The sequence below is a fragment of the Pempheris klunzingeri genome, chromosome 17, assembly GCF_042242105.1.
Source record: "Pempheris klunzingeri isolate RE-2024b chromosome 17, fPemKlu1.hap1, whole genome shotgun sequence".
NCBI classification, from domain to species: domain Eukaryota; kingdom Metazoa; phylum Chordata; class Actinopteri; order Acropomatiformes; family Pempheridae; genus Pempheris; species Pempheris klunzingeri.
The window spans coordinates 11,931,577-11,957,045 of NC_092028.1; the positions used below are offsets into that span (position 1 = coordinate 11,931,577).

The 25,469-nt window shown below is 41.3% G+C and overlaps 1 protein-coding gene across 1 annotated transcript in view; it reads left to right on the top strand.

The window, feature by feature from the left end:
* The window catches only part of LOC139217345 (protein shisa-8), an 84,690-nt gene that overhangs the window by 13,369 nt on the left and 45,852 nt on the right, over window positions 1-25,469 (top strand). The window contains exon 2 of the mRNA XM_070848673.1: window positions 22,004-22,119. Coding sequence (XP_070704774.1) covers window positions 22,004-22,119 — 116 coding nt within the window. The remainder of the gene's footprint in view (window positions 1-22,003; window positions 22,120-25,469) is intronic.

Genomic DNA, 25,469 nt, shown 5'->3' on the forward strand with positions numbered 1-25,469 from the left:
TAACCCCACATTACATGATAATATGTCGTCCCTGGAAACCTGTGATTCAATAATATTTATGGACAGCTGCAACTGTGGACCCTCCCTGTGCCTCAAAGTCAGTAACCATAGTGTGTCATTATGTTCTGAACACACACACACACACACACAGCGTGTGTTTGTCTAATGCCAAAATGAAATACTTTATCCTGCTGGATATACATATATAAACTGATTAAAGAGTCCACCCTTTAACAGATCACAGACAGACTCTGTTGCCTTCAGGCTCTCTTACAGGCTGATCTGAGGGTTGCAAACAGTGATATTAAATACTGTTTGTACTGCAGATCCTGGCCTGCAAACAGCCAAAAGGTCAATATTGGAGGACAGAAGGGGTGAAAGAAAAGAACATAATCTTTACAAAGCATGTCCTGGCCACACGCAGAATTGTCATGAACAGAGGAGAATGTGTTTCAGACTGGGAGACGCCATCTCTAATATATTTAAAGCAAACAGAATTGTCATTTCATTTTACAAGCTTACAAGATTTCTTATAATTATTGTATGTATCTTATTTATGTCAAGTATTGATCATGCAACACACACAGCATATTGATACCTCTGTAAACCATGCTCTGCTTTAAGTGTTGGGTATACATTTCCCATAATGCTTTGGAGAATATAAACAGGAACAATTGATTCCGTGAATTACGCAGGTGGCTGCAACCTGAACCCCGTTTTTATCTTTAGTCTTTTTTTTCGGGGGGGTCTTTTTAAATAATTTTGGCAATTTAAAACTATGCCGGATTAGCTACTAGTAGTTCCTGTTGGCATTGCACCCATGGACGTACAGACACTTATCACTGGATTACTTTGTTACCGAAGAAACCGTAAAAACACGATGATTCTTGATGAGTTTTGGAGTTTTGAGGAGCGTCTTTTCCCCCATGATTTAGGAACCTTTCTGTGCGACGGACAGAGAGATGATGACATCAAAACAAACTGTAAGTTACACCGAATATATATTTGCAGAGCTGCTGATCCTATGGGTGCCTTAAGGACCCGGTAGGAGAGAGTAACTCAACCGGAACAGCATCAAAATCCAAGCGACGGCTGACTTGACCACTGCTTAACAATGCTGCTAGCTAGAAAAAATGTGAGTTAGCCGTGATGCTAATTTTGGCAATGTTAAATGCCAATGACTTCTGCTAATCCGTTAGCGATAAGTCCACTAGCTGCAGCTAACGTCAGCAGTTGGTTAATGTGTAGTTTGCTGCTGAACTGCTCTGGTATTTTTTACAGTTTAGAAGAAATGAAGCACATTTTAATGGTGCATCAGTAACTACAGTTGTGTATTTAGTCATTTCATCCATGCAAGTGTTTACTAAAGGTATTAACTCTTTCTTAGCTCTAATTGTCTAGGTTGGTTATGAATGAAATTGTGAATGTGAACAACATTTGCTGTGCAGCAGAAGTGTGAGAGCTTTTTTTTGTGTATGTGCATAGTTTGTTTTTTTGGTTTGTTATTTTCCAATTGAAAATCTGTGGATGGATTTATGTTTTAACTTGAAACTACCTTGGGTTCCACCTGTTACCTGGTTTACTGTGAAATGTAAGCAGTCAAAATCTCCAGAGGTGTCCTGTCCTACTTCACCATGGTGACCCATCACCTCGACTCTGACTCCTCTTAAATGTTTCCGAGCCTTGTCCGATCTTTACATAGTTCTAAAAAGCATTATAGTGAGCTGATATTTGAGTATTTGATATTACATATTTACATGTTGCTCCTCCTTTGTTGGTTAAATACTCAGACGGGCACTACACTAGATTATTGGAGGCAAAAAGAACCACTGCACCAGTAACCATTTAACCACTGAGGATACACCTGAGGGCATTCTCTACTGTAATTATGGGGACGTTGGAAGTGGTAACCACAATAACGAATAACGGTTACAAAAGAGCCCTTTAACGTTAAGACTGTTCAGTCTAGTTTTGCAGGGCAGATGAGAAACAAGCACTCTAGAGTTCAGCCATTGCTCCAGGAAACAAAGTCACTTCATGTAAGCTGTTCATTCCTGCTTTGTCCTGAGTGAGGGAATAAAAACGTTGTTTTTTTTTCTCCGCTGGTCCCCATAACCAATAAACCCAGCCCTGTCTCGCAGTGCTCAGTGGTACTGTTTAACCATGGGGTCCTTATACTCCTTACAAAAGTAGAGCATCAAAGCACAGAAGCATGGTTATATAACACAGGACATGAGTGAGAGAGGAGTTTGGGAAAAACAGAAAGCTTCAGAGAGAAAGAGACAGCACAAAGATAAAGCTAAAAGAAATATGTATACGTATGATGTTTTGTTGTTTAAATGTTGATAAAGACATTAGTATTGTTTTTTTTAATTACATGTACATTCAGACAGGTTGTGAAATGACAGTGTGATTTATTCAAAACATTAGAGAGTAAACTCATAAGGAAATGCACATTTGATGCCATTTTATAAGAAGCCCACTTCTCTAAATTGCAAAATAGGTCATTTGTTAACGTTTGTTATCCGATCTGGCGTCCCTTTCGGCAGAATTGGTCATTTGCCGGACGAAAACGCATCATATGTGAGTATTTCTTGATGTGCCACTTCTGTGGTGAAGGATTGGCAAATGCATCTGCTTGATTGTGATTAGGCCATGCTAGTGAAACCAATGTTGACTGCTCGAAAAGATCGAATCTGAACCACGGTCACTTTGGTCACCCAACCATCCATCATAGCAACAGTATGCTGTTGCCTCCTCTGCTAGGCAAGTCATTATTCTCCGCACCGCGATAGGTAAAAACTCTACTAGTCCAGTAGCCCTCTGACTTTCACTTCTCGATGTACCATAACCGCAATTCACAGACTTCACAGCAAATTATCATTGCAGTCATTTTCTTCTGAGGGACAGTCTCCAACAGACAGCATCCAAGACAACAATCCTGATGATTCTGATTTGATTCTGTCGTATGTCTGGCATTCTTCTTTTCTTTTTTTGTGAAACTGTGAAAGATGCACTTATTCCACAAACACAAAGCTGTAGATACAAAATTTGTATTCTCGACAAAGTTGAATTCTCACAGCAGCAGCAACTTTTCAGCCATGTCAGGAACAGGCGTCCAGATAAAATGTGGCTTGAGGTTATGCATTACTATACCAAAACCGTTTCCACAGACCTCTGCATATGCTTAAGTTGTATTATTTTTCTATGTGTTGCGTGAGTCTCGTTATACTTGTCATTTCTTTATAACATCTCATTCATCTTTGCCTTTTCCCTCTCATTTCCTCTTTCATAACCTTCTTTTCTCCTCTGCTCACTTCTCTGGTACCTCCTCTGTTCACTCCTTTGTTCGTCCATTCATCAGTCTCTTCTTCTGCATTTGGTGTGTTTATCACTGTGAAATGTATGGAGACATTTTACATTCCAGGCACATGCTTCCTCTCCTCCCTACTTTTGTACAAATGAGTGTGATAAATCTTAAGAGAGAGGAGCTGTATATGCTGCATACATATTTGGCAGAGAGGCAGTAACCAGATGTTCACCGTTTCCAATCGGGAAAACAGTTTTGGCTGAAATAGCCACCTTATACAGCCACAACACGAGGTGACGAGAGTCTGATATTCCATGATGCCGTCACAAGAGCTGAAAGTGGATGTTTGAAAATCTGACAACACTGTGGCATTTTTTATTTATTTGACTGAAAGTGGAAATGGCGAGGTTGAGGGGAATAACACGCACGCTTGCTGGCAAGATACTTTAAACTTTTGGGTTTAATTTTTGGTTTTATTTAGTTTTTTGGCATCATTACTGTCTATAAATATCAAATCTTAGTGTACGTCCTTTGCAGATGGGCTATTCAGGTTCTTCAACAACAGTTTCTTTAACTGTTCATAATGCATTATGGCTACAAAGCATGGATTTGTATATGGGAGGCAACTTTTCTTTAAAAACTGTTGGCTTGGTTACTGCTTTGCTCTGTCCATGTTAAAACCAGAGCTGATATTTGAAAACTTTTGAATGTTGCATCAGGGAACATGTCAGAAATTACTAACTGAAGTGGAAGTAGATGAGGCAGGGTGCAAGAAAACCCCCACAGTCTGACTGCAGTGGTTAGTTTAGCTTGGTTTGGCTAATTCCTGTCGAACTTCTTGTTCAGTTACAGCGGAAATCATTACACGTTCTGCAAAAAAGAATCTCTTTAATCAAATATTTATTGTGTTTCGGTGTGTATTAAATGGTCAGTCTCTTAGATATCATCACCATTGCAAAGTGAAGGCAATTTGTCATTTCAGAGCACATCCCACGATGCACACTGAAAGGTTTTTTTAGGCTACAGTACTGTGAACGCAGCTGTCATCTCCCTCCCTGTCTTTTGCTCGCTGACTTGTCTCTTTCCCTTCCCTCTTCTTTCTTCCATCTCCGGCAGTGGAAGATCCTTTAAAAAAAAAAAAAAGAAGATTATTTTAAGTTTTAAAAAGGCACTTCCACCCTGTTGACAGCCCTCCAACAGTTCTGAGAGCTCTGTAGAAAGCAGAGCAGAGCAGCCAGCATCGCACTCAAAACACTACAAATTGTCAGCATTGTCTGCTGCTGTTGCAGTATGATGACACAGGGATTTGTAGTTTTTTCATCACATGCTTTTGCTTTTGAATGTACTACACCACTACGGTAACCTGACGTGCCAGGTAGTGTGACACACAGAAGCATCTGGGAAGGCGTTCGTAGAAACATGGTCATAAATACTTGGCAGGTGATTGGATGAACCATCTGTCCATCAGCATCTAGCAAAGACTTCCTTCAACCAATCACATAATTGAATCATAAAACGTAGTTATAACTCTCGCCAAAGCCAGTCAGGAAAAAAGTGAAAATACCTCAATGCCGTTCTTTGCTCGTCTTTCAATGAACAAATACTCTGCGCTAACCTCTTTAGGTGTTGCTATTCCTGCTGTTATATCTCCCTGTTGTCACACCTAAGCCCCGCCCATAGCTTATGCTGATTGGTCTGAACTACTGTAGATCAACCACAAAGTACAACTTGGAGCCTGACAAGATGGATATTAGTGTGATGGTGATCTCGCAAATCCAGCTGTCCTGCAAGGTGACCACTACACTAACCCCCCCCCAATCAGATCGCTCTGTCTGTGTGTTTGGTCTGTGTGTGTGTGTGTGGGTGTGGGTGTGTGTGTCTTCCAAAACTCAACTGTGACAAAACATGTATATCACAGGTACCAAGACGCACCTGTAACTGATGTGACGTTCATTCCACGAAGACCGCCTCTGATTGGTTAGTCGCAAAGTTGTCCTGCCCTAAAGCCTATCCTACCTTATCACCCATTTTCCTCTAAGTGGGACCATAATTTGCAAAACAAGCATCATGCTGTGCTGAAGAAGACTTGAAAATGGCAACTGAGATCATAAACTCATTAGGAAAATGTTCACTGAGGTAATAAATCAAGTGTGAAGTAGTCATTTTCTCATAGACTTCTCATAGACTCACAGACTTCTTTTTGCTACCAGCAGAGTCGCCCCCCTGCTGGCTATTGGAAAAACAAACAGGTTTAAGGCACTTCCACATTGGCGGAGGCTCCGCCCACTTCTTTTATCCACTGTCCAGTGTTTCCTCATTAGATGCAATTATAGTTGTTGTTTAGTAATTGTCCCTTTTAATAAATACTTACAGTATACCTGTTGCTAAAGTTGGGAGTGAAAGCAGGCATTTTATCAGCTTAGTTGAACCCCCGCTTGTATTTATGTGGAGACCACTCCCTGTGTGTGTGTTTGTGTACTTTGCTTTAAGCGGTATGGGCACAGACATTAATTTAATACATGCGCATAACCACTCAACATATAATAAACCACTTTCGCTGATCACATCTCCGGTTAGTCTGTTTTGTCTCCCTCCATCTATCTCTACCTTCCTTTTTCCTCTAAGTGATGACTATCCCACCAGCTTAGCTCATGCTAATATCTCCAGCCATTAAGTGGATTTATGGACCTGGTTTTTCCGTGAGCTATAGGAGCCCTTCTGAGACTCCACATCAATGCTCTTTCTCCCTACATGTCTGCTCCCGTTTTCACGAGATGAGCAGTTTCACTGTTTATTTATACCAACAGCATTTCACACATAATGTGATAATATGTAATCATTTGAATATTAAGACAAATAATCTTAATGAGGATTTTAAAGACCTGAGAAATATGTTGTAGAGAAATATTTTGTCTATGTACCCTGCAGGAAGGAACAGATGAGATAATAGGGCTGGCACAAGAAAGAAGGAGATGAGTTATTCTAAAAGTTAGATTCTTGACTTAATAAATTGTTAAAAGCCGTCTGTGTGATGGTGCGTCGGATTGTAAAACACACAAACCAGCCCCAAAGCAGAGTCTGTGCACTGGAACAAACACGTTTGTACTTACATTATTTGTGTTTGTAATGTCACAAATGAAGCAGAAGCCTATTCTGCATTTGGCCCATTTTGCACATTTTGCAGCTGGTTAAATGGAATAAACAGCAGCTTCCATACAATTTGTCACAGCGTACAGTTGTGCAATTGTTGGCTGTGCACATCTAACCACTCCAAAAGGCCTCAGAAACACAAAACTGTGCGCTGCATGAAGTTTAAAGACATGTACGTCTATTAAGAGCATCAAACCACTGCTCATACATGGAGCCTTCACATTCGCAATATGTAATATAAGCTTCACTGCTCAGCCAATAGCAGCAAATGACCTCATCGCCTCTGAAGCCTTAGGACACCATGGATGTGTTGACATGTTTACATAAAAACACCCCATACTCATACGCATTGCCGCACATGTGTCCCGTCAACAACACCGTATCTTCATTCACGTTGCTAAGGATTTAAATGGTCACTGCAGCAGTTTGGAATTGCACTTGTTGTAGGAGACGTGCAAGACATAGCTTTTAAAAAGGAGCGTCCAAAAAACAGCGCGGCAGCAGGTGGGATTCCAGTATTACAGCAACCTCAGAAGACAAACAAAAAAGACTGGATTCTACATTTCCCATAATGCAACTAGGCAGCATCTTTCATTAGACCCTGTACCTGCCTGTTAATTCCAAAACTGAAAACAAAGGCATGCAAAGCATGTATACATGTTTAGCATGCTTAGATTTACAGTATATTTGACAATGTTATTTTTGTATCAATACTAAAATTAGCCACATCATCTGATTTTATTCAATGTTAAGGTACAAAGTTAATGTTGCCTCTACTGACCTTCTATTAGCACCACTGTGTGCACATTTTGGTGTCTGGTTTCACATCTTATCCAGATAAATTGACCATTATAATTAGCATTATATTCCTTTGCAGATGTTTGCACAGCGACAGGCCTGAGTGTAACTGCAAGCCAAAGCATCAACACAAAGCAAGAGGCCAGTGAAAGACGAGAGAAACAGAAAAAGAGAGAGAGAGAGACAGAGAGAAAGGACGGAGGATGGGGGGGGGTTTCTGAGAAGACGCTACAAGTGTGTGTGCTTATACAGTATATGTGTGTCTGTCTGTGTGTAAGTGAATCAGAGGGCAGTTTGTCATGTTGCTGCTCCGCAGCCCTGATCCAAGCTGACAGGTGAAGCTAAGCGCAGCTAAACAGCACACGTAACAGAGAGAGAGAGAGAGAGGGAGAGAGAGAGAAAGGGGACAGCAGAGATAAGGGGAGACCAATAGACAGAAAAATAGAGAGAATGGGAGAGTGTAGGTGATGAGGAAACAGGGATGGACATAAAATAAGTGTGAGAAATGGAGGGATGGGGAGATAGTCGCCAGAGTTAGAGAGCCATTAAAAAGAGAAACAGGCAGACAAGGGAGGAAAACAAGCCGAGGCACCACGGAAAGTGAGAGAGGGAGAGATAATTTGAGCAAAATACAAAGCTTGGGAAAGGAATTGATATTAACTGGAGAAAGAGGCTAGTTAATTGGCATTTTATCAAAAGAGTGAACCGAGCAAGTTAATTTTTCATCACTCCATTTATCTACCCCTCCCCTCTCCCCCTCCTTCTTTTCATGTGGCTCTCCTCTCCACTTCCCCCAGACTGGCTGTTTGTCAGTGTGTGGACATGGGAATTGATTAAATGTTTAAGAAGATTTTTTTTTATCAGCCATTTTTTATGAAGAACAGTAAAATCAAAGTGAATCATGGTGATTGTCAGCCGAATAGTCAGCATATAATAAGAAAGGCAGGAAGTGGAAAAGACCTAGAATAGATGCAGAGGTGCCGAAGCGATTAAAAGGTATGTTGGTGATAGACATGAGGAGAAAAGTGTTGAAAATATTCGAAAGGTGGCTGCAAAATGTTCAGCAAGGACATGTACATTCAAAGTACATGCGTTTCCTTTATCCCCTTTGGAATAACATTTTTGCGACAATTATTAAAACCAGGACAAGTGAGGTAAAGTCATCTTATAAAACTCTCTCCTGGATAAGTAAAAGTTTTTTTTTTTTTTAAGTTGCTGAAAATGGTATCTTAGACAAAAAGACAAACGAAACCTTCAAAGTTTGTAGGATAAATGTAGACAGAGATCAAAAGTGAAATGGCACTATGAGGAGCACTTTGACACTTCTGAGGAGAAGTTGATGTATAAAAGATGATGCAGAAGAAGACGGGTTGAGAGAAGGAACAGATAGGAGTTATAGAGACAAAAAGAAATGAAGAGATTGGGGGGGGGGGCGAGATGTGTGTGTGTGTGGATGGAATTAGAAGTAGTCAAGTCAGACAGGTTGATAGATTAGAGTCATTGATGTGACCCACCCTGCAGGTAGACGCACTCACTCATGTGAAGGGAAAAGCCAAGATCAGACTCATTGTACACGTGTGTGTGTGTGTGTGTGTGTGTATGTGTGTGTGTGTGTGTGAGAGCGTGTAAGCGCATGCGTATGTTTGATTTCATGACAAATGAGGAACAAGAACTGGCTGTGAGACTTGCTTATCCATTAGTATATTATACCGCATTGTCAGCGTGTCCTTGCACTCTTGGTGTGTGTGTGTGTGTGTGTATGCTTGTAAACCCTGTGACAAACTACATATTGTGCATTTGATGTCTGTGTACAAGGCTGAACTTTGAGTTGAATGCAGTGTGAAGGGAATATCTGTGCATGAGTGAACGTTTGTTATGAGCTAAACACAGGTTGACTCCTGGCTCCCACTTCTGTTGCGCCGCATTGCAAAGCTTTTTTACAGTGTTGCAGTCTGTTGCATTACATTACATTGCATCAAATTCACTGTACTGCGTCAGAGAGATTAGCGCGGAGGTGTTTTGTTTTAACTCGGCAAGCAACGCAGAACGTGATCAGACAAGGTGGATTTCAGTTTTTGAGGGATTAAAAGGCAAAAAGAAAGAGAGAAATAACACATGTGAGCAATAAAAGATGTTATGACCAATAATACGCAGTACAGTGGGATCAATCTATTTCCATCTAGCAAATTTATTGTTGTGGTTCACTCGCACTGCTCAAGTAGCTGGTGGTGGAGACCAAAAATAGAGCTACACGTAGAGCAAATACTGAACATCAGATGGTCCCAGGAGCACAACTGTAAATGATTTTGTGGGGGGAGGGTGATTTGTAATTGTGATTTGCTGCAGACTCACATACACACAAAATCCTGCAATAGGAGCACACAGTCGCCCTTATTTGACCCCTGCGCCTCCATTTGAAGCTGCCCTCGTCAAGTGGATTGAAGCCAGCTCACGTAATGCGTAACGCAGGCCTAATAAATGAAATAATAATGTGAGTGTCAAATAAATGGTAACCTACATGAGAAATATAGAGAAAGGGAAGGAAAAATAAAGTTACCGTGATCAATTTGACCTGGATAGATAGCAAATAAGCATATTTATCAAAATGTCAAAATATATTTCTTGAATAGGTCAGTTTCATGCTCAGTGATTGATGATTATATCCCTGCTTTATGGAATTTGAAGCGTTTATGTTCACATCTTCATGTTCACATTTCATCAGTTCTTAAAGATGACCATGTGAGGAAAAACCTGAAACGAGGATCTATAGATGTGCGCTCAGGCATCAGGGATTCCTGAGTGTCTAATTAAGCTGTTTGCACGACCACTGATGGCTCACATTGCTGGCTGACCAGCTGCATCCCCTCAGCCACAAATTGCACCCATCTGGGGGACGCAGAGCTGCCACATCCCGGCGCTCATGTAAACCGCATCCAAAATAAGCAGAGTGACGACTTTCCATTCACCCATCCGTCCATCCTATTGAGTTTTTCAAATTGTGCGAGTGTGCGCGTGTCTCACCTCCCTGAGTTGAGCGAACAGCACCCTGGGAGAATGACCATAGTAGTAGCCATGCCAGCACCATGTGTCTGTGCCTGCGGTTGTAATCCAAGGTCAGTTAACTCCACAGTTCACACATCGCTAACATTTACAAGAGCCTGTCACAGTGCACAGATGATAGAATGCTTTGGTATTGCTAATTCATCAATGCTGGCCTGACCATGACATATTTACAGTACATTACATGTACTGGTTGCGTGTTGGGACCAAGTAGGTGCATCCATAAAAGGCATAAAAGGGTGAATTGATCTCACTGTCCGTGTCAAAGGGATGGATGGTCGGGATGTTGACCCCACTGGATGAATCAAAGTTAGTGCAGAAGTTGCAGTCTCAACACCGTGGATTATGGAAAACTCACAACAAACAAAATAAATGGAGCATCAGCACCGCATGCATGCAAGTCTAAATATTAATTATGAAAGAGAAATAAATAATACATTCACAGTTGTATAAAATCTCAAAATTATTTCATGGCGGCCTATCATGGCTATCATCTGACAAAGATTTAGCCTCTGGGGGCAAGGGCCTATGTTTCGGGGCTTCTGGTTTAGCCAACAGATATCTGGACCAGGACTTTCTCTTCCATGCGCCCTTCATTGTTTAACACATATGAAAGCAGATTAATTTGAATAACTGATAAAAAGCTGATGGGTTTCAAGTTTGCATGTCGGCAGTTGCACGTTGCCTCTTTTGCTCTCCACGTGGACAAGTCTGCTCAAACATGATTGGTCAATAATATTCGCACTATAAATGACTACAAACTGAAAATAAAATAGTTGGAATACCAAAATCTTTGTCTCTTGCACCCCAGATTCTGCACTGATATGCAGATATCTGTTTGAAGAGAATGGATATTTATTATTCTGTCTAACTCATTGTAATGATGGATGATAGCATACTGAGTACCTGTACGTTATCAATAATGTCGAAGGATTCACAGGATGATGAATACTCTGCTGACGGTGTGTGTGCATGTGTGTCTGTGTCTGTTCATGCGTGGGTTATGTGTGCGTCACACAGATGAATGTTGGAGAACAAATCCCTTGAGGAGAATGAAACCGTGTGACTGTGTGCGTGTGTGTTTTGTTGTTTCTAAAATCAAAACGGCCCAAAAATAATGAGTGCAGTCGGTGACTCAGAGGTTGACATATGGTATTTTCTGTGACATCATCTTTAGCAACACCATGGCTTCAGCACTGAGATCCTGCCAGCAACTGGTACACACGGTTCCCAGCCATGCTGGCTTTGAGTTTGTCCCTTTCACTATTCATTTACTGCTCTATCCGGGCATGCTGGTGCTTTAAAACAATATAGAACAAACACTTGTGGATCAAACTCACTCAGAATCTTTATGCGATTAGTGTTAGCGTTTTCAGAGATGCCGAAATGGAAATGACTCACAATCGTGGTTAACGTTCTTTTGTATAGAACGTTTTGAGTCATTGATTTTGACTTTAAGCCTTGAAAATACAGTTTTAGTCACATTTTTATGTCCTCTAACCAATCTGAGGCTGCAGCTGTCGCCAACTTTGTTGTGTACAGTCACCATGGTAACGGGTATTTTTTTCTCATATGTGTTCAATAGGCGTCAAGGTTTGTGGAAAAGCAGCTGTTTACATGTTCATAGCAAACCGTAATGGTTCACTTGTATTGTCACTAAAAAAAGTTTACCGTTAGGGTTCAGAGGAGAAGCTGAATGTCGGCTAACATTAACACGGTACAACATCCAGAGAAAGATTTAGATGGTTGACCACTAGTGTTAATTCTGCACTCATTTTTGATGGTAACACAAAAGGTTGCTGACTGGAAGTAACATTAAGCTCCTGACAGTGTTATGTTAATGTTTGCTTACCTTCTGGCAGTGAGTTTTCCTGCAGGTTATTGTTGTTTGTCCCGGGTGCTTTGTTGCAGCTTCTTAGTGGACTTGTAAGTAAATGGTTTTCCTGATTGATTGGCCAATACATTACGTTAGTGCTTGTACGATCCTGCTCATTGGTGCAACAGGTCAAGCAGCTAAATTAACCTCTAAAGAAGAGATGGGTTTGGGCAGCAGAGGATGCTACTTGGCTAATGAGGAGGCAAAAAGTCGTGGTTCTACAGATGCATGCAGGCCATAAAATAAGACTTTGCATTAAAACTCATTTTCAAAGCCTACTTCTTTATATATGTAATTTTACTCTCATTTTTGTTGAGAATCAGCACGGATTATTTGATTAATCTGACAAATAATAACCGCAAGGCAGTTAAAATGTTCGATTTGGATACAATATTGAAATTATCATTATTATTATTGGAATTATTTATCCCTCATGCTGTCTCAGACCTTAAATTATACTGTAGGTGATATATAAGGCACCATTCCCCCCCCCCCAAAAGGGATACAGTGTTTTGGAATTCACCTCTTCCTATGTAAGCTTACACACATGTAAACACACAGTCATGCAAGTGGATGTGAGACTATGCATGAACACAAACGAGCCCTGGCATGGCAGGCACTCAGCCATGCCAAGGGACATTATTTGGCAGCTGTCAGCTCTAATAGGAGTATAGCAGGGCGGGAGACGGATCCAGGCTCTGTACCAAGCCTACAAGGGTGCACTATCTGGCAGCTACGGCGTATCTGCGTGTCCGCTGTGTGCATGTGTATGAGCATGCAAATGTTTGTGTGTCAGGGGGACAAGTGTATCAGAACCCCTCTGAGATAATGCATGCTACCACTTGTGCCACTACAGTGTCCATTTAGCCTAGTATCTATGTGTGGGAATCTGGCCCTGTCTATGTCTTTGTGTGTGTATGTGTGTGTGTGTGTGTGTGTGTGTATTCTTGTACTTAATACATAGCGAGGACTAGGACATATTTTTTACCAGTATAGTGAGGACGTTTTTGGGAAGTGAGGACATTTCGGTCGGTTTTCGCAACTTCAAAGGGCCGTTTGAGGGTTCAGACTTTGTTTTAAAGGTTAAGGTTAGAATAAGGTTTAGGTTAAAGTTTGGGTAAGGATTAAGGTAAAGCATTTAGTTGTGATGGTTAAGGTTAGGGTAAAGGGTAAACGCATTATGGCAATGAGTGTCCTCACAGAAATAGAAAACAGTGTGTGTGTGTGTGTCCCTGTGAAAGTGCAGTGAATTACTAATGAAAAGAAACTTCAAGTGTTGGCTCTGTTATTTCATAAGACAAAAAGAAGGAGGAAGAGATGAAGAGACAGATAAACTGCAGCGCACACACACACACACACACACACACACACACACACACCATGCTACATCTGAATATATCTTTCTGCCTTCTCCTTTTAACTACAAAGGCTCGATTTTGCATCCTAGTTCAAATGGCCCATTTAGAGGCAACAGTTTTGGAACAATAACTATGCACTTCAACTTTTTTTTTTACGTAACAATTGGACTCTTCAAAAAAGCTGCAGAACTACTCATTGTATGAAAATGAGTATGAAAATCCTACTTAATCGTGTTGCTAGTGAAGTATTTTCCTAAACATAAAAACAAAACACTCAAGGACAGAATGTAATATTGAATAAGTAGGTGGAAAATCAGATCAATTGGTCATAAGGCCACAATGAAGAAGGCTTTTATTGTTTATTTGGTTTCTGTTTTGTTTTAGGGTCTCACATTTCCATGCCCCCGCATGGTCATAAGTTCTCACACACCCTTCTGCCTTGCTCATTTGCTCAATTTAAAATTCCCTTTCTCTGCCCCAGAGGATTTTTTGTGAAAACATTCGTAACCACCACACACACACACACACACCCACACACACACACACACACACACACACATTTCCTATCCACTGTAACCTCTCTAAATTACCACCCATGAGAATTAAAGGGTGAGTCACTGCTGTGTGGCATCAATTAACTCCCTGCAGGCACAACTGTAGGTAGGACTGTGTCTGTGTAAGATACCAGTCTCTGATCGCCGTGCACATGCGGGTGTGTGAGCGTCTTATGTGTTAATGTAGGTTGGTTGGGTGGCACAACTGTAGGTGGCGAGCTGCATCACGTGCAATTATACACCACCACTGTTTGAAAACAGCAGGGCTGTAGCTCCATGCTCGGTTCCTTGCTAGGTTACAGGCCCCTGGATTCATCTGTGGGGGGGGGCATGTAATATAAACTAACCTGCTGTGACAGTGAAGAGTGATTCAGCTACAAAATGCTGCGTTATAGACCCAGGGGAGAGAATGTGTTTGTGTGCACCAGTGTGTATTTGTGTGCTTGTGATTGTGTGTGTATGTGTGTGGAACAATACTGAATGTCTTATTACATGACCGTGGGGTGTTTTTCTCACTTTATTTTTAGCATGAAACACTCTCTGACAATTGAAAACAATAATGCACATTTAGTTATACAACCAGGACTGCAAGGTTGTGATACACTAACAAACACAAACTGTACGGATGCCGTGATTTCATTTCACAGCGTTTGACCGCATTGATACGCAATTTGACCATGAAATAAATATTTGCGCCCTCATCTACTCGGGCGCTGTGCAGCATAGCAAAATGCTTTTGGGCCAAAACAACACAGAACATTGTGTTTCCCTAATAAAAGAAAATCTATCAAATCTACTTGCTACAATTGACATTGCAATTGCAGATCTGCATGCAGCTGAGTAAGTGAATAAGGGAGTGAATGACTTAATCAAGCCGTACTCCTAAATACCCTGTAGAGTTTTGTGTCATGTCACAACACCAAAACAATAAGTGCCTTCATGAGCTCATGAAGTTACTCATACTGGAGGAGAACAGTGTTCAAAGCCACATTTGCTGCCACGGCAGAAGGAGTGGATAACATTTTCCTGTGCTCTGAGACACTTGAATATACTGTAAAGTGTATCTATTTGGGGGAAACATTATGCTTTCTTGCTTTAATTTTCCTTTGTAAGTATCTGATAAAACACTTGTAACACACCTAACATATTATAAAGACTTAACAACCACTTATGAACACATTAATCTTGTATTAGACTGCATTAGTTGTACTTTGCAGTAACTGGTAACTGGCAACTGAGTGTAAATGGCACGTACATCATGAGGACTGCTGCTCCAATTATTATGTGATTTTTAGCCATGCCAGTGGAATGGCCCTAAGGACGGCAATGTGAGTCTGTCAGACAACTGGCCCGCTAATTTGGTCCTGACTGAAGTGACTAAACAGCTGTTAAATCGATTGACATTAACTTTTGTGCAGACATTCATGGTCACTAGAGGATAACTGACTTTGAACTTACCCCATACTTTTTCTCTAGCGCCGCCACGAGGTTGAATTAGTTGGTTTTGAGTCAAACGTCTCAACAGCAGTTTGATTTATTTTGTCATGAAATTTGAAATGTTCCCCTGAGCTTGATTTGCAGGAACTTTTGCGATACCCTGACTTTTAATCTAGTGCCACCATAACGGTAAATATCCATTACTTTGCTTCACGACAAAATACCATGAAAAAAAATAATGCTGTAGCTAATGTTAGAATGCCAAAATGCTAAACTGAGACAGTGAACATGGTAAGCATTACGTGAATGGCGTCCTCATCAGTGTCAGAATTGTCCTTGTGGACATGTTAGCATGCAGACATTAGTATTTAGCTTAAAGCACCACTGCGTCCACATACGGCCACTAGCATGGCTGTAGACTGAGTCTTGTCCTCTTTTACGACCTTGAAGATTTTATGTTTGTTTGGCTTCTGGCAAACCAATAATCTGGTGAAATAAGGAAGAAATAAATGCAGAATGAGTAGGATTTGTCTGTTGTGGTCATTCAAAGTCGGCCCTTACCATTAGGGTACTTACCAGCAGGTGAAAGCAAACTCCAGATTCACTCTCGCTTTGGGACGAGCTTTGTCTGCTTGGCGTTTCCCCTATATTTGTATTTTCTGACGTTGTTTCGTCCACACTCACGATCTGGCCTCTATGCTGTCATTGGCCACACGTGTTGCACAGAAACATCCCAAATAGAGCAAAATAAGAAAATACAGGTAGCAGGCGGCAGTCTATGAGTCTAGTGATAAGTGATGTCACACACGTAACTTATATTTTGATACCTTGGAGGAGCAGTACAATTACTTTAAAGAAATTTATATAAAAAAGGCAGATTTATCAGTTTTATCTTTCTCTTATGCTTTGGTCTGTTTTAACTAAAAGGGGAGAACTCAATAAAGACGGTGTTGAGTAGTCACAGTCTAATCAAGTGCCACGTGTCTCAAGGTTCATGCTGTGAGAATATCAGCACAGTTTTCACAGGCTGATCGTTCCTTCTATAAACGTCTGAATGATCACTAATTGCACCCGACTGAAAAGATTCCATGATGGTAGATGGCTGACTCCATTTGAGGCAATTACCACACATGTTAGACTGCTTCACTGGAAAACACGCTCATATTCAGTCTGTGGGACGTTTAAGTCGTCACTGTTATCAGTTTGAGCTGCTCTGTGGCTGCTGGGTTTTTTCGGAAATTCAAATGTTTTCTCAAATCTGATTTTGGGGGCTACCAGGAGTGGCGCGTAGGGTTTCGCTCTCTCTTACTCTGTAATATTTAGCAAGTTTCAGGACAAAGCTGAGCATGTGGTGCTGTAAGCCTGCCAGACTGCCTGGAGATGTTTCTGTGGTGTTTTCCAGAAATTCCACCAAACCTCGCGGGATAAAAACCCTCTGTGACGGATATTTGCTGCCTTCTGCTGAATCTTTCGTGTTTATGAGTTTTTGAAAACACAGTCTCCGTAGATCAGCTTTTATTCATTATTCAGTTTATATCCTGTCTTGCATTATGGGCAAAATTCTTTTTTTTTAGTCAATGAGCCATTGTCTTTGTACTGTATGAGAATGAAAAAAGGAAAGGTATTGAGTAAATAAATGTGATAGTGAGGGACAAAAACATGTAGAGGTTTGAAAAAGAGTGCAGTATGGACATTGCATTAAAAGTCACAATGAAATCAGACATGATGGACTCATACAAAGACAATATACTGTAGTATGACATTAAAGTGTCAAACTACATGATAGGCTATCCCAGCATACACTGCATACAATGACTTTCAAACACTAATAGATAGAAAAATGCACACGTAATAAATGAGATGGTGACCTCTCTATTCACGACTGAAACCACAATACCTTTGGTGCTATACATCATTGTAGCAGAATCCCTCTGTACTAAAAGGGGCACTTGAGATGTGTATTACTACTCTTCCATAAAGTTGCACGAGATCTTCAATTGAGGCAACAGAGGCAGACTTTTAGTCCTGTGTATTGGTCAAGCTCCAATAAACAATGGATACTACATTTCCCATGATGCAACAATTAGCATTGTAACACCTGCTTTCTGTTTTTTTTTTTTTTTGTATTTTCAAGCCCAAGACTGGAAATTACACAGGAGACATTAAACAGCTCTTTTCAAAGGATGAGTAGTGCACTTCATGGCAGGTAAACTTACTTAGAAATTCATACCGAAATGCCAATTCTCGCGCCGACAGGCTCTGAAGTAAGTAGGTAAGTTGACCATTTATTGATAGTAAAATATGCCACGCGCTGTGGGTTGTGTTGCCCTGGCAGCTTGAGAGAGTGATGTAGCTCAGTAACATCACCTCAGCTTAAATAGCCTAGTTTCAATTCCAGTGGGTTTGCAAGTACGTGACACTTTGCACATTTCAAAGAGCGAAACCTATCAACATGTTATGAAACCTATGAAAATGAGGTCCAGAATCAGAATCAGGTTTAATGCCAAGTAGGTTTTCACATACAAGGAATTTGCTTTGGTATTTCGGTGCGTAACAGTGAATATAATAACAGCAAGCAAAGAGAAAGTACCAAACGAGGAATGCGGGATGTACTCCAAGCATTGTTGTGTGTGTGGAACTGCAGCATGCGACACCTTCTGTCCTCCCTCATATCTGTGCTAGGAGTGTGTGTTGTTTGAAGTGCTGCATGTCAACACTTAGAGCTTCCACCCTTATCAGGAAAGAGCCAGATATCCCCTGGCATTTAAACTGGGTGGATGCTATTCTGATCTGGGGTGCTACACAGTATTTGAGTTCCTCCACAACTTCAGATTTGCCTTTTCATTTTCTACATTTTGGGAGTTTAGCTCTGCCTTTACCTCATAAGTTGTTTGATCGCGAACTTTGCGGTTCAAATAGTTATGTAGTTGTCAGAATGATCTGATTAAAAGCTCGTAGAGGTAAAAGCTGCTACGGTTGATATCTCCTGGTGTCATTTACGGTTTGAGCTCTAGGTGTGTGTGTGCTGATGTCTTCGTATCACTCTGCATCTTTTCAAGAGTGCTAATATAGCAAGTTAGAATAGTTTATGTGACAGTTTCCCCAGGGAGTGGAAGAGAAACGTGGGAGGAAGGGCTGAGGATACTAAAGGGGAAGGAGAGAAAGGAGAGGGAGAAAATAGAAATTGGGCCAAAGGGTGAGAGGCTGAGTGAGTTGAGACGGACCAGACACGACGATGAGAGAGTGCAAGAGGGGCAGAGTCAGAGAGCTGAGAGGAGAAGAGAGACTGAGACAGAGGGTTGAGGAAGCGATACAGCGAGAGATAAAAGGCTCGTAGCGCTGAAAACGATGAAGGAGAAGAGGGGGAGAGATAACAGGAGGATGGGGGGTGGGGGGATGGAGTCAGACGCAGAAAGTTGAGAAGATAACACAGATGGGATTAGAAGAGGAGAGAAAGAAAGAGAAGATGTTTCCAGGGAGATAGAGGCTGTAGAGAACAACAAGTACTCAACAATAGCGCTCTTAAGCATTCTGGAGGCGACGAAAGCGAGAGGCACAAAGGGAGTTGGAGGGGGGAGAGTGACGGAGATACAGCTCCCGCTCGCTTTATTACCGTCGAGAAAGGGGGATGGTGTGAGGAGGGAGGGAGGAGGGAGGTAGAAAGACAAATTAAGTAATAGAATGGAAGTGGACAGACATTAATGAGATGAGAGAGAGAGAAAATGGATTGCTTGCGAGCACAAAATGCTAAAGGCCGTTGAGATGTGTGGGTACAGTAGAAGTGTTGCTGCGGCACAAACTACAAATACTATCTAATGTAAGGACACATGTTACGGGTGTTTACTGTCCTTGCATGCCCGTCAATGCTCTAATTTCCCCAAGGAAATTATTAACATGTCCTTGTAGCTGTCAAATGTTGTGGTTTTAAGAATACATTCCATTTTGGAGCTTGTGCTCATTTACACACAATGTGCCAAAAGCCGCGACTCGTCACCTCAGCAGAGGTCTAATTCCAAACTAACTTTTTCCTGATGTTAATTTATCATTGGGGGAGGGGGTTGCTGAGCCCGCAACATCAGGGGAGCTGCCCAGTACAACTACAGAGGACTGCTGCATGCTGTGCAGCTCCACTGGAGCACAGCTGGGGATTGGTTAATGGCACCGGAGCAGTGAGAAGAAGAAATACCAAATTATTATCAGATTTCCCCTCCTGATACCTTTACTTTTTTGTGTCATACTGTGCAACCACTTAAAGCCTGCTCTGGAGAGGCGCACGCATCATCGCCGTTCATCCCTCTCAACGGCTTCAGTGAGCATTTCTTTGGTGTCTTGAAGAAATTTAATTGCACTCTATAATTGCCTGTGCCGAGCAGAGCATGTTTCAGTTTCTGTCAGTTAATTTGTTTGTTTCTGTCTCAGCTGGATCTCTCAGAAGCTCAGGAATTGATTTTTACTCAAATATGGTGGATGAAGTAGCCCATAAAGACAGAAACTGCTGATCACATCTTTGGCCTGATTAAGATAGAACATCTGCCATAAAAAAAAAAAAGTCATCATAGCAATTGGCAATCATCGTATATCATGCGTTCACGTTATTTTGTCCCATTGCAAAATTACACAAAAATACAAAGAATTTTTATAACCTTCACAAAGGTGCCAAATGCTTAGTGTCTGTTGCAAATTCACAGGGCAATCTCATTACCTTGTGCAGGTGTTGTACATGTTTTTATGCTTACTGCTTCCGTGACCACAGGCAGTCATTTCACAGTGGGCTAATAAAAAAACAATTGCTCTGCTGCATTTTAGAAGGTAGTGTGAAGGTTTCAACAGTGAGATTAACAGTGAGGAAATATTTATGGGTCTCTTGATAGCGGCTCTCGGGGCACAGCTGATTTGTTGACTATGTTGCTATAATTTGCTCGTCAAGAGGAAACATGTTGATGTTGAGCCTGCTTTTAGTGCTCGTCAGCGTGAGCAAATACCGGAAAGTTTATACAGAAAAACAATTAAAGTCTTTGTGGTCAGCAGTGGAAATAAAGTAAAACTTTCCATATTAGCAGGCAGGGTTTTCCTACTTTTCCTTAACTCATTAAAAGCAAATGGCGGCAGGAGCAAATTTGGTAGCTGACTGTCTAAAAGGGCAGGTAATGTCTTTTGGTTTCCACCGGGGGTTGTCTACTGTAGCAATCAAACTGCAATCACGGATATGACCGTGACGCAGCCTTGAATGAGACGCACTATGACAGCCAGTTTATTTGAAACCTTTTCCTCCACCGTCTCGCACAGAGTACACAGGAGAATGCAACCACTTGAACTGAAAGATGGTAAAATGATCAGGAGTCCCATCAGGTTTCCATCAAATATATTTGTCATTCCAGCATAAGATAACATGAAATAGTAAAAGCTTGCTAAGGACCATCAAACAACCCATTTAGAATATTTAGCAGTAAGAAAGTACGAGAACTTGCAGAAGTGAAAGTGGCCCTGCTTTCTATTCAAGTGACTACTCTTGTTATGGGGTCTGATGTTTATCAGGAGGTTTGAGCACCAAACTAAACCAATGGTTCCCCTTTCTTGTCTAGCGTACCCCCAACAGCTGTCAGATGAACTCAAGTACGCATTCATCATCACCGCCATTTATTTCAACCATTAGCTAACCTTTACACCAGGTTATTGATTCATTTTAGATACCTATTAACTGTTTACTCATTACGTTAACTTAACTGTCTTATCCATTTGGTTTAGCAATGTAACTGTTTGTTCATTACTGCCATTAGGTTTTGCCATCTGTTTCCACAGTTCATGCATTAGTTTAAGTCAGCTGTTTTCTTTCTTTCTTTCTTTTAGCTAACCGTGCAGACTTGTTTGCTATATTTAAGTAGAATAATATCAAGGCCGCGTGAGCTCCCAAACAGTTAAATCTGCATGTTGGAAGGCCTTTTCCTGCCTGTGTTCCAGTTTCGAGGAGGCATCAGAACTTGTTCAAAGGCATCAAACAATAAAAGATGGCAAGAGCGGGAATTGTTTTACTTTTTTAAGAGATGATTGATGCTCCCAGTTGGCAAACATCCAGAGACTCGTCCGTTTCATCCTCAATTCCTCCATCTTGAGTTTAATTCTTAGCGTTTTCTGTCTGGGTTTGTTTTTACAGGCGTGAAAACACTCGGTTTCAGACCTGTTTTTACTCTCAGGTTACTGTTAAGATGAAGGCTGTTTGGATACTTTTAATAATGGATTTGCACATAGCGTCCACATGAATAACGGCTTCTTTTTTTATCTGTCTTTTATCATCTCAACTCTGTCCCAGCCTTTTCCCATCACATCTGCACTCCACACTTGTCAATCACACTTGTGACTGCTGGGGAAATGTTTGTAAGACATTTTGTTTAGCTTTTTTTTTTTTTTTTTGGAGTATGTTTAAAGAAAGTGTGTGAATGTGTGTCTTTCTTCCTTCCTCCAGGACTCTGACAGAGCTTCTGAAGCAGCCAGGAGAGGCAGGAGTTGTGGATGGAACTGGGGTTCATCATCCTATAGGGACCAACGGCATCTCGGCCAGAGCACTGCGCTCCAACAATGGTCAGTCTCCGTGTGTGTGTGTGAAAGAGTATCTGTGCAGGTTTGAATGCAAGCACACCGAGCTGATGTAAAATGAATGAGCTTTGCAGTTGCATCACATATCAGCTACAGCTTGTGCATTCATAGCTCAGTGATAAAAGTAGTTGTTTCTCTGTTTATACACTATATGTTTTATGTACACTGCTTATATACTGAATATACACACGTCAGATCAGTTACATTATTAAATGTGGACTCGAGTGGTGGCTCCCAGCCTTTTTGTCAGCTGTCTATATCCATTCTAACCATGTATCCATCATTTTTAGTAGATATGGGAAAAACAATCGATTCACTTTAATGAACGATTATTTTTAATGAAGCGTAGCGCTCGCTCTCTGGTTTATGCCACTACCCCCCCCCACCAGAGACACAAGTGACACAAGTGACTTAAGTTCCCAGTGTTAGCCGTCGCTATGTTTTTTAATTCATTTTATTATACATGTATATTTTATCGCGATGACCCTGGCAAATTAAAGTCAGTTAAACTGACCGACATGTGATGTCTCTAAAGGTGTGTGATTCAACTCTTTTCTCCAATGGACCAATGTTTAAAAAAACATTATAATCCCAATAAATTGTGATATTGAATGCCAATACATGTAGAATCACCGTACTTAAAAGTCGCAATGCATATCGAATCAGCGCCCAAGATTAGTTGAGCTACTCCACAATCTTTCCACAAACTCCTTGGCACCTGCAGAAGTACCCCAAAGGATGCTAGCGACCCTAGTGCTTGGGATTCAGGGTCTCAACAACAATGAACAGTGAACAGTGAACAATTCACACACAGGGCAGGGTGGATCATTCGACAGGACCGCGACAAAGCCTTAACATCCACTTCTACACACCTACATGCCCTCAGATAACCTCGCAAACACACAACACGAGCACCACGGACCCATTAAAAAGCACATACATGTTAAGATTTCTGCTCCACAACTCCCACTTTCACTGATACACTCACACACGGGTCTCACTCTCCACCGCTGTCTCTGTCTTACACATAAAGACAAGCACACATGTGTCATCCATGGGCAAGGAGGCGCGGCGACAGACAGGTCATGTTTAATTAAGATGTAATTAGCCGTGTTCCAGCTCCAAACCCACAGAGGGAACACTGCGTGACCCATCTGTCTCTCTCTTTCTCTAGATGTTTTGCCCACACACACACACACATACAGTACACACACACACACATATACATGCTCAATATAACCCCAGGCTTCTTCAGTGGATTGAGACTCAAATTAGTGGGCATATTTCCTGAGGGCTCATTTGTGACAAGAGTGATGGCATGCTTTAAAGGACAAAGGTCCCCGTTGCCTCACAATTTGGTCCTCGCCATCAGGCACAGCAGTAAAAATGTGAGCCATCCTTTGGTCCAGTTGTTTTCTAGTATCCAGACTGACTTGTGTTACTGTGTGTTCCTGTGGGTTAAAGTCTTTATTGTACACCACTTAAGTAGATATCTGGTTACTCGCCAAAGCAGGAATAAAGCCACGTGACATCAATAAACATGACCCCCTAAAGATAGCTCCTTTATCGAACATACAAGCACAGGCGCTAAGAAAGATGCTGGATGTTTCACATGATCTGGTTCATATGTGCATTAACAAAGTGTGAAGTTTAGTCCTTTCACTCCGTCACGAGTATGCACACTTACACTTTCAGACAAAAGGAAATCGCTGAGGCTTCTCCCTTTACTTTCATCTTACCACCAGTGCAATAAACAACATTTTGGCCTCTTTTTCAACCCGTACTGCTTATTAGCGCTCGACTTCGCTCGCTCCTTCCATTTCTTTCTTTTTTTCCATTTCCCCTGCTATTAAATCCCCCTTTTAGCTCCTCTGCTTTCTCACGTTGCTTTGTCTTGGTATTTTTCTGGAGTCTTCAACATCAGTGTCTAATCAGCCCTACAGCAGCAGATTATTGCTTTTTAAATCTGATGGATCAGGCAGATTTTTCTTTGAAATTAACCTGTAAGTTTTTTTGGCTGCATCTCATAACCAAAGGTAATATTTACCGTAACACTCAAACGGTATTAGTATTACAGGTTGTTTTTATCATTAGTGCTCTGGCAAATCCTTTGGTTTTTTTTTTTTTTTTAATTTGAAATAAATGTTCTATCTGTTTCGCTTTCTCGTTTCTTCCCACTTTAACTGTCTGATTTGATGTACTGACATGTGCCATAAAATTCCAGTACTAAGGTAAGAAGATGATTTTGAAAATAAGAGATGAAAGGGTGTGAGAGGTGTGAAAGGAGGAATAAACAAGGGGAACATATGGAGGAGTGTGTGTGTTTGTGTTGCAGGGGCAGAATGGGGGTACAGGGTGATGACAGTCGGGGTGATGGGATGAAGCCTTCCTGATCCTGCTGTGTCAGCTGTCTACACATAATCACCTCTTAATTAAACACATTTAATCCTCCGGGACACAGACAGACAGACAGACAGACAGACAGTCAGAGAGATGAGGGGGAGTGGAAGAGTCTGAGAAAAGGAGACAGGTAGAAAGGTAGATTTACTTCACAGGTAGGAGTAGAATAACTTCAGAGGAGGTTGATGTTGCATTTAACTGTTGTCCCTCTCCACGATTTGAATTTTAGGGCTTTTAAGGTTTTTGCCCATGCTCGCAGCCTGGCTCTATGGATGACAATGTGGCTCCACCACTTTGATCCAGACTGAAATAGCTTGGCAACTGCTGGATACACGGTCCTGACATTTTGGTGCAGACATCCGTGGTGCCCACAGGATGAAACCCTCTGACTTCAGTGTTCCCCTAATTTTTTCCTTAGTGCCACTATATGATTGACAATTTTGGCTCAGAGTTAAATTCAATGGGTTGAATATTTGGTGCACACATTCATGAATCTTCTCATCTGGTACCATCAAGGTTTTAATTTGTCCACTACCTTGGTTATTGAACAAATATCTCCCATCAGGCTCAACTGCACTTTGTGTTTAGTGGCAATTATGAAATGCTAACACACTAAACTAGGCTGGTAAGCATAGTAAACGTCATTATGAGCATATTAGCATGTAGCTCAAAGTATTACAGTGTCAGACTCACAGAGCTGAAACTAAATCTATATCAGAAATACAGTGATGAATAATAAATGCAATTTATATTAAACTTGGTCCTCAACCCTTTTTACACATCCACTCTGACTTTGCCTCCACTGCAGATATATATGCACGGAATGCAAAATTTGCACACCAGTTCATGCTCATGAAAGCGCACACCGGTACATGTTGTTGCCGATTCACGTCTAGAATGAAAATATGCTAATACATTTCACATTCGCAGCAAGG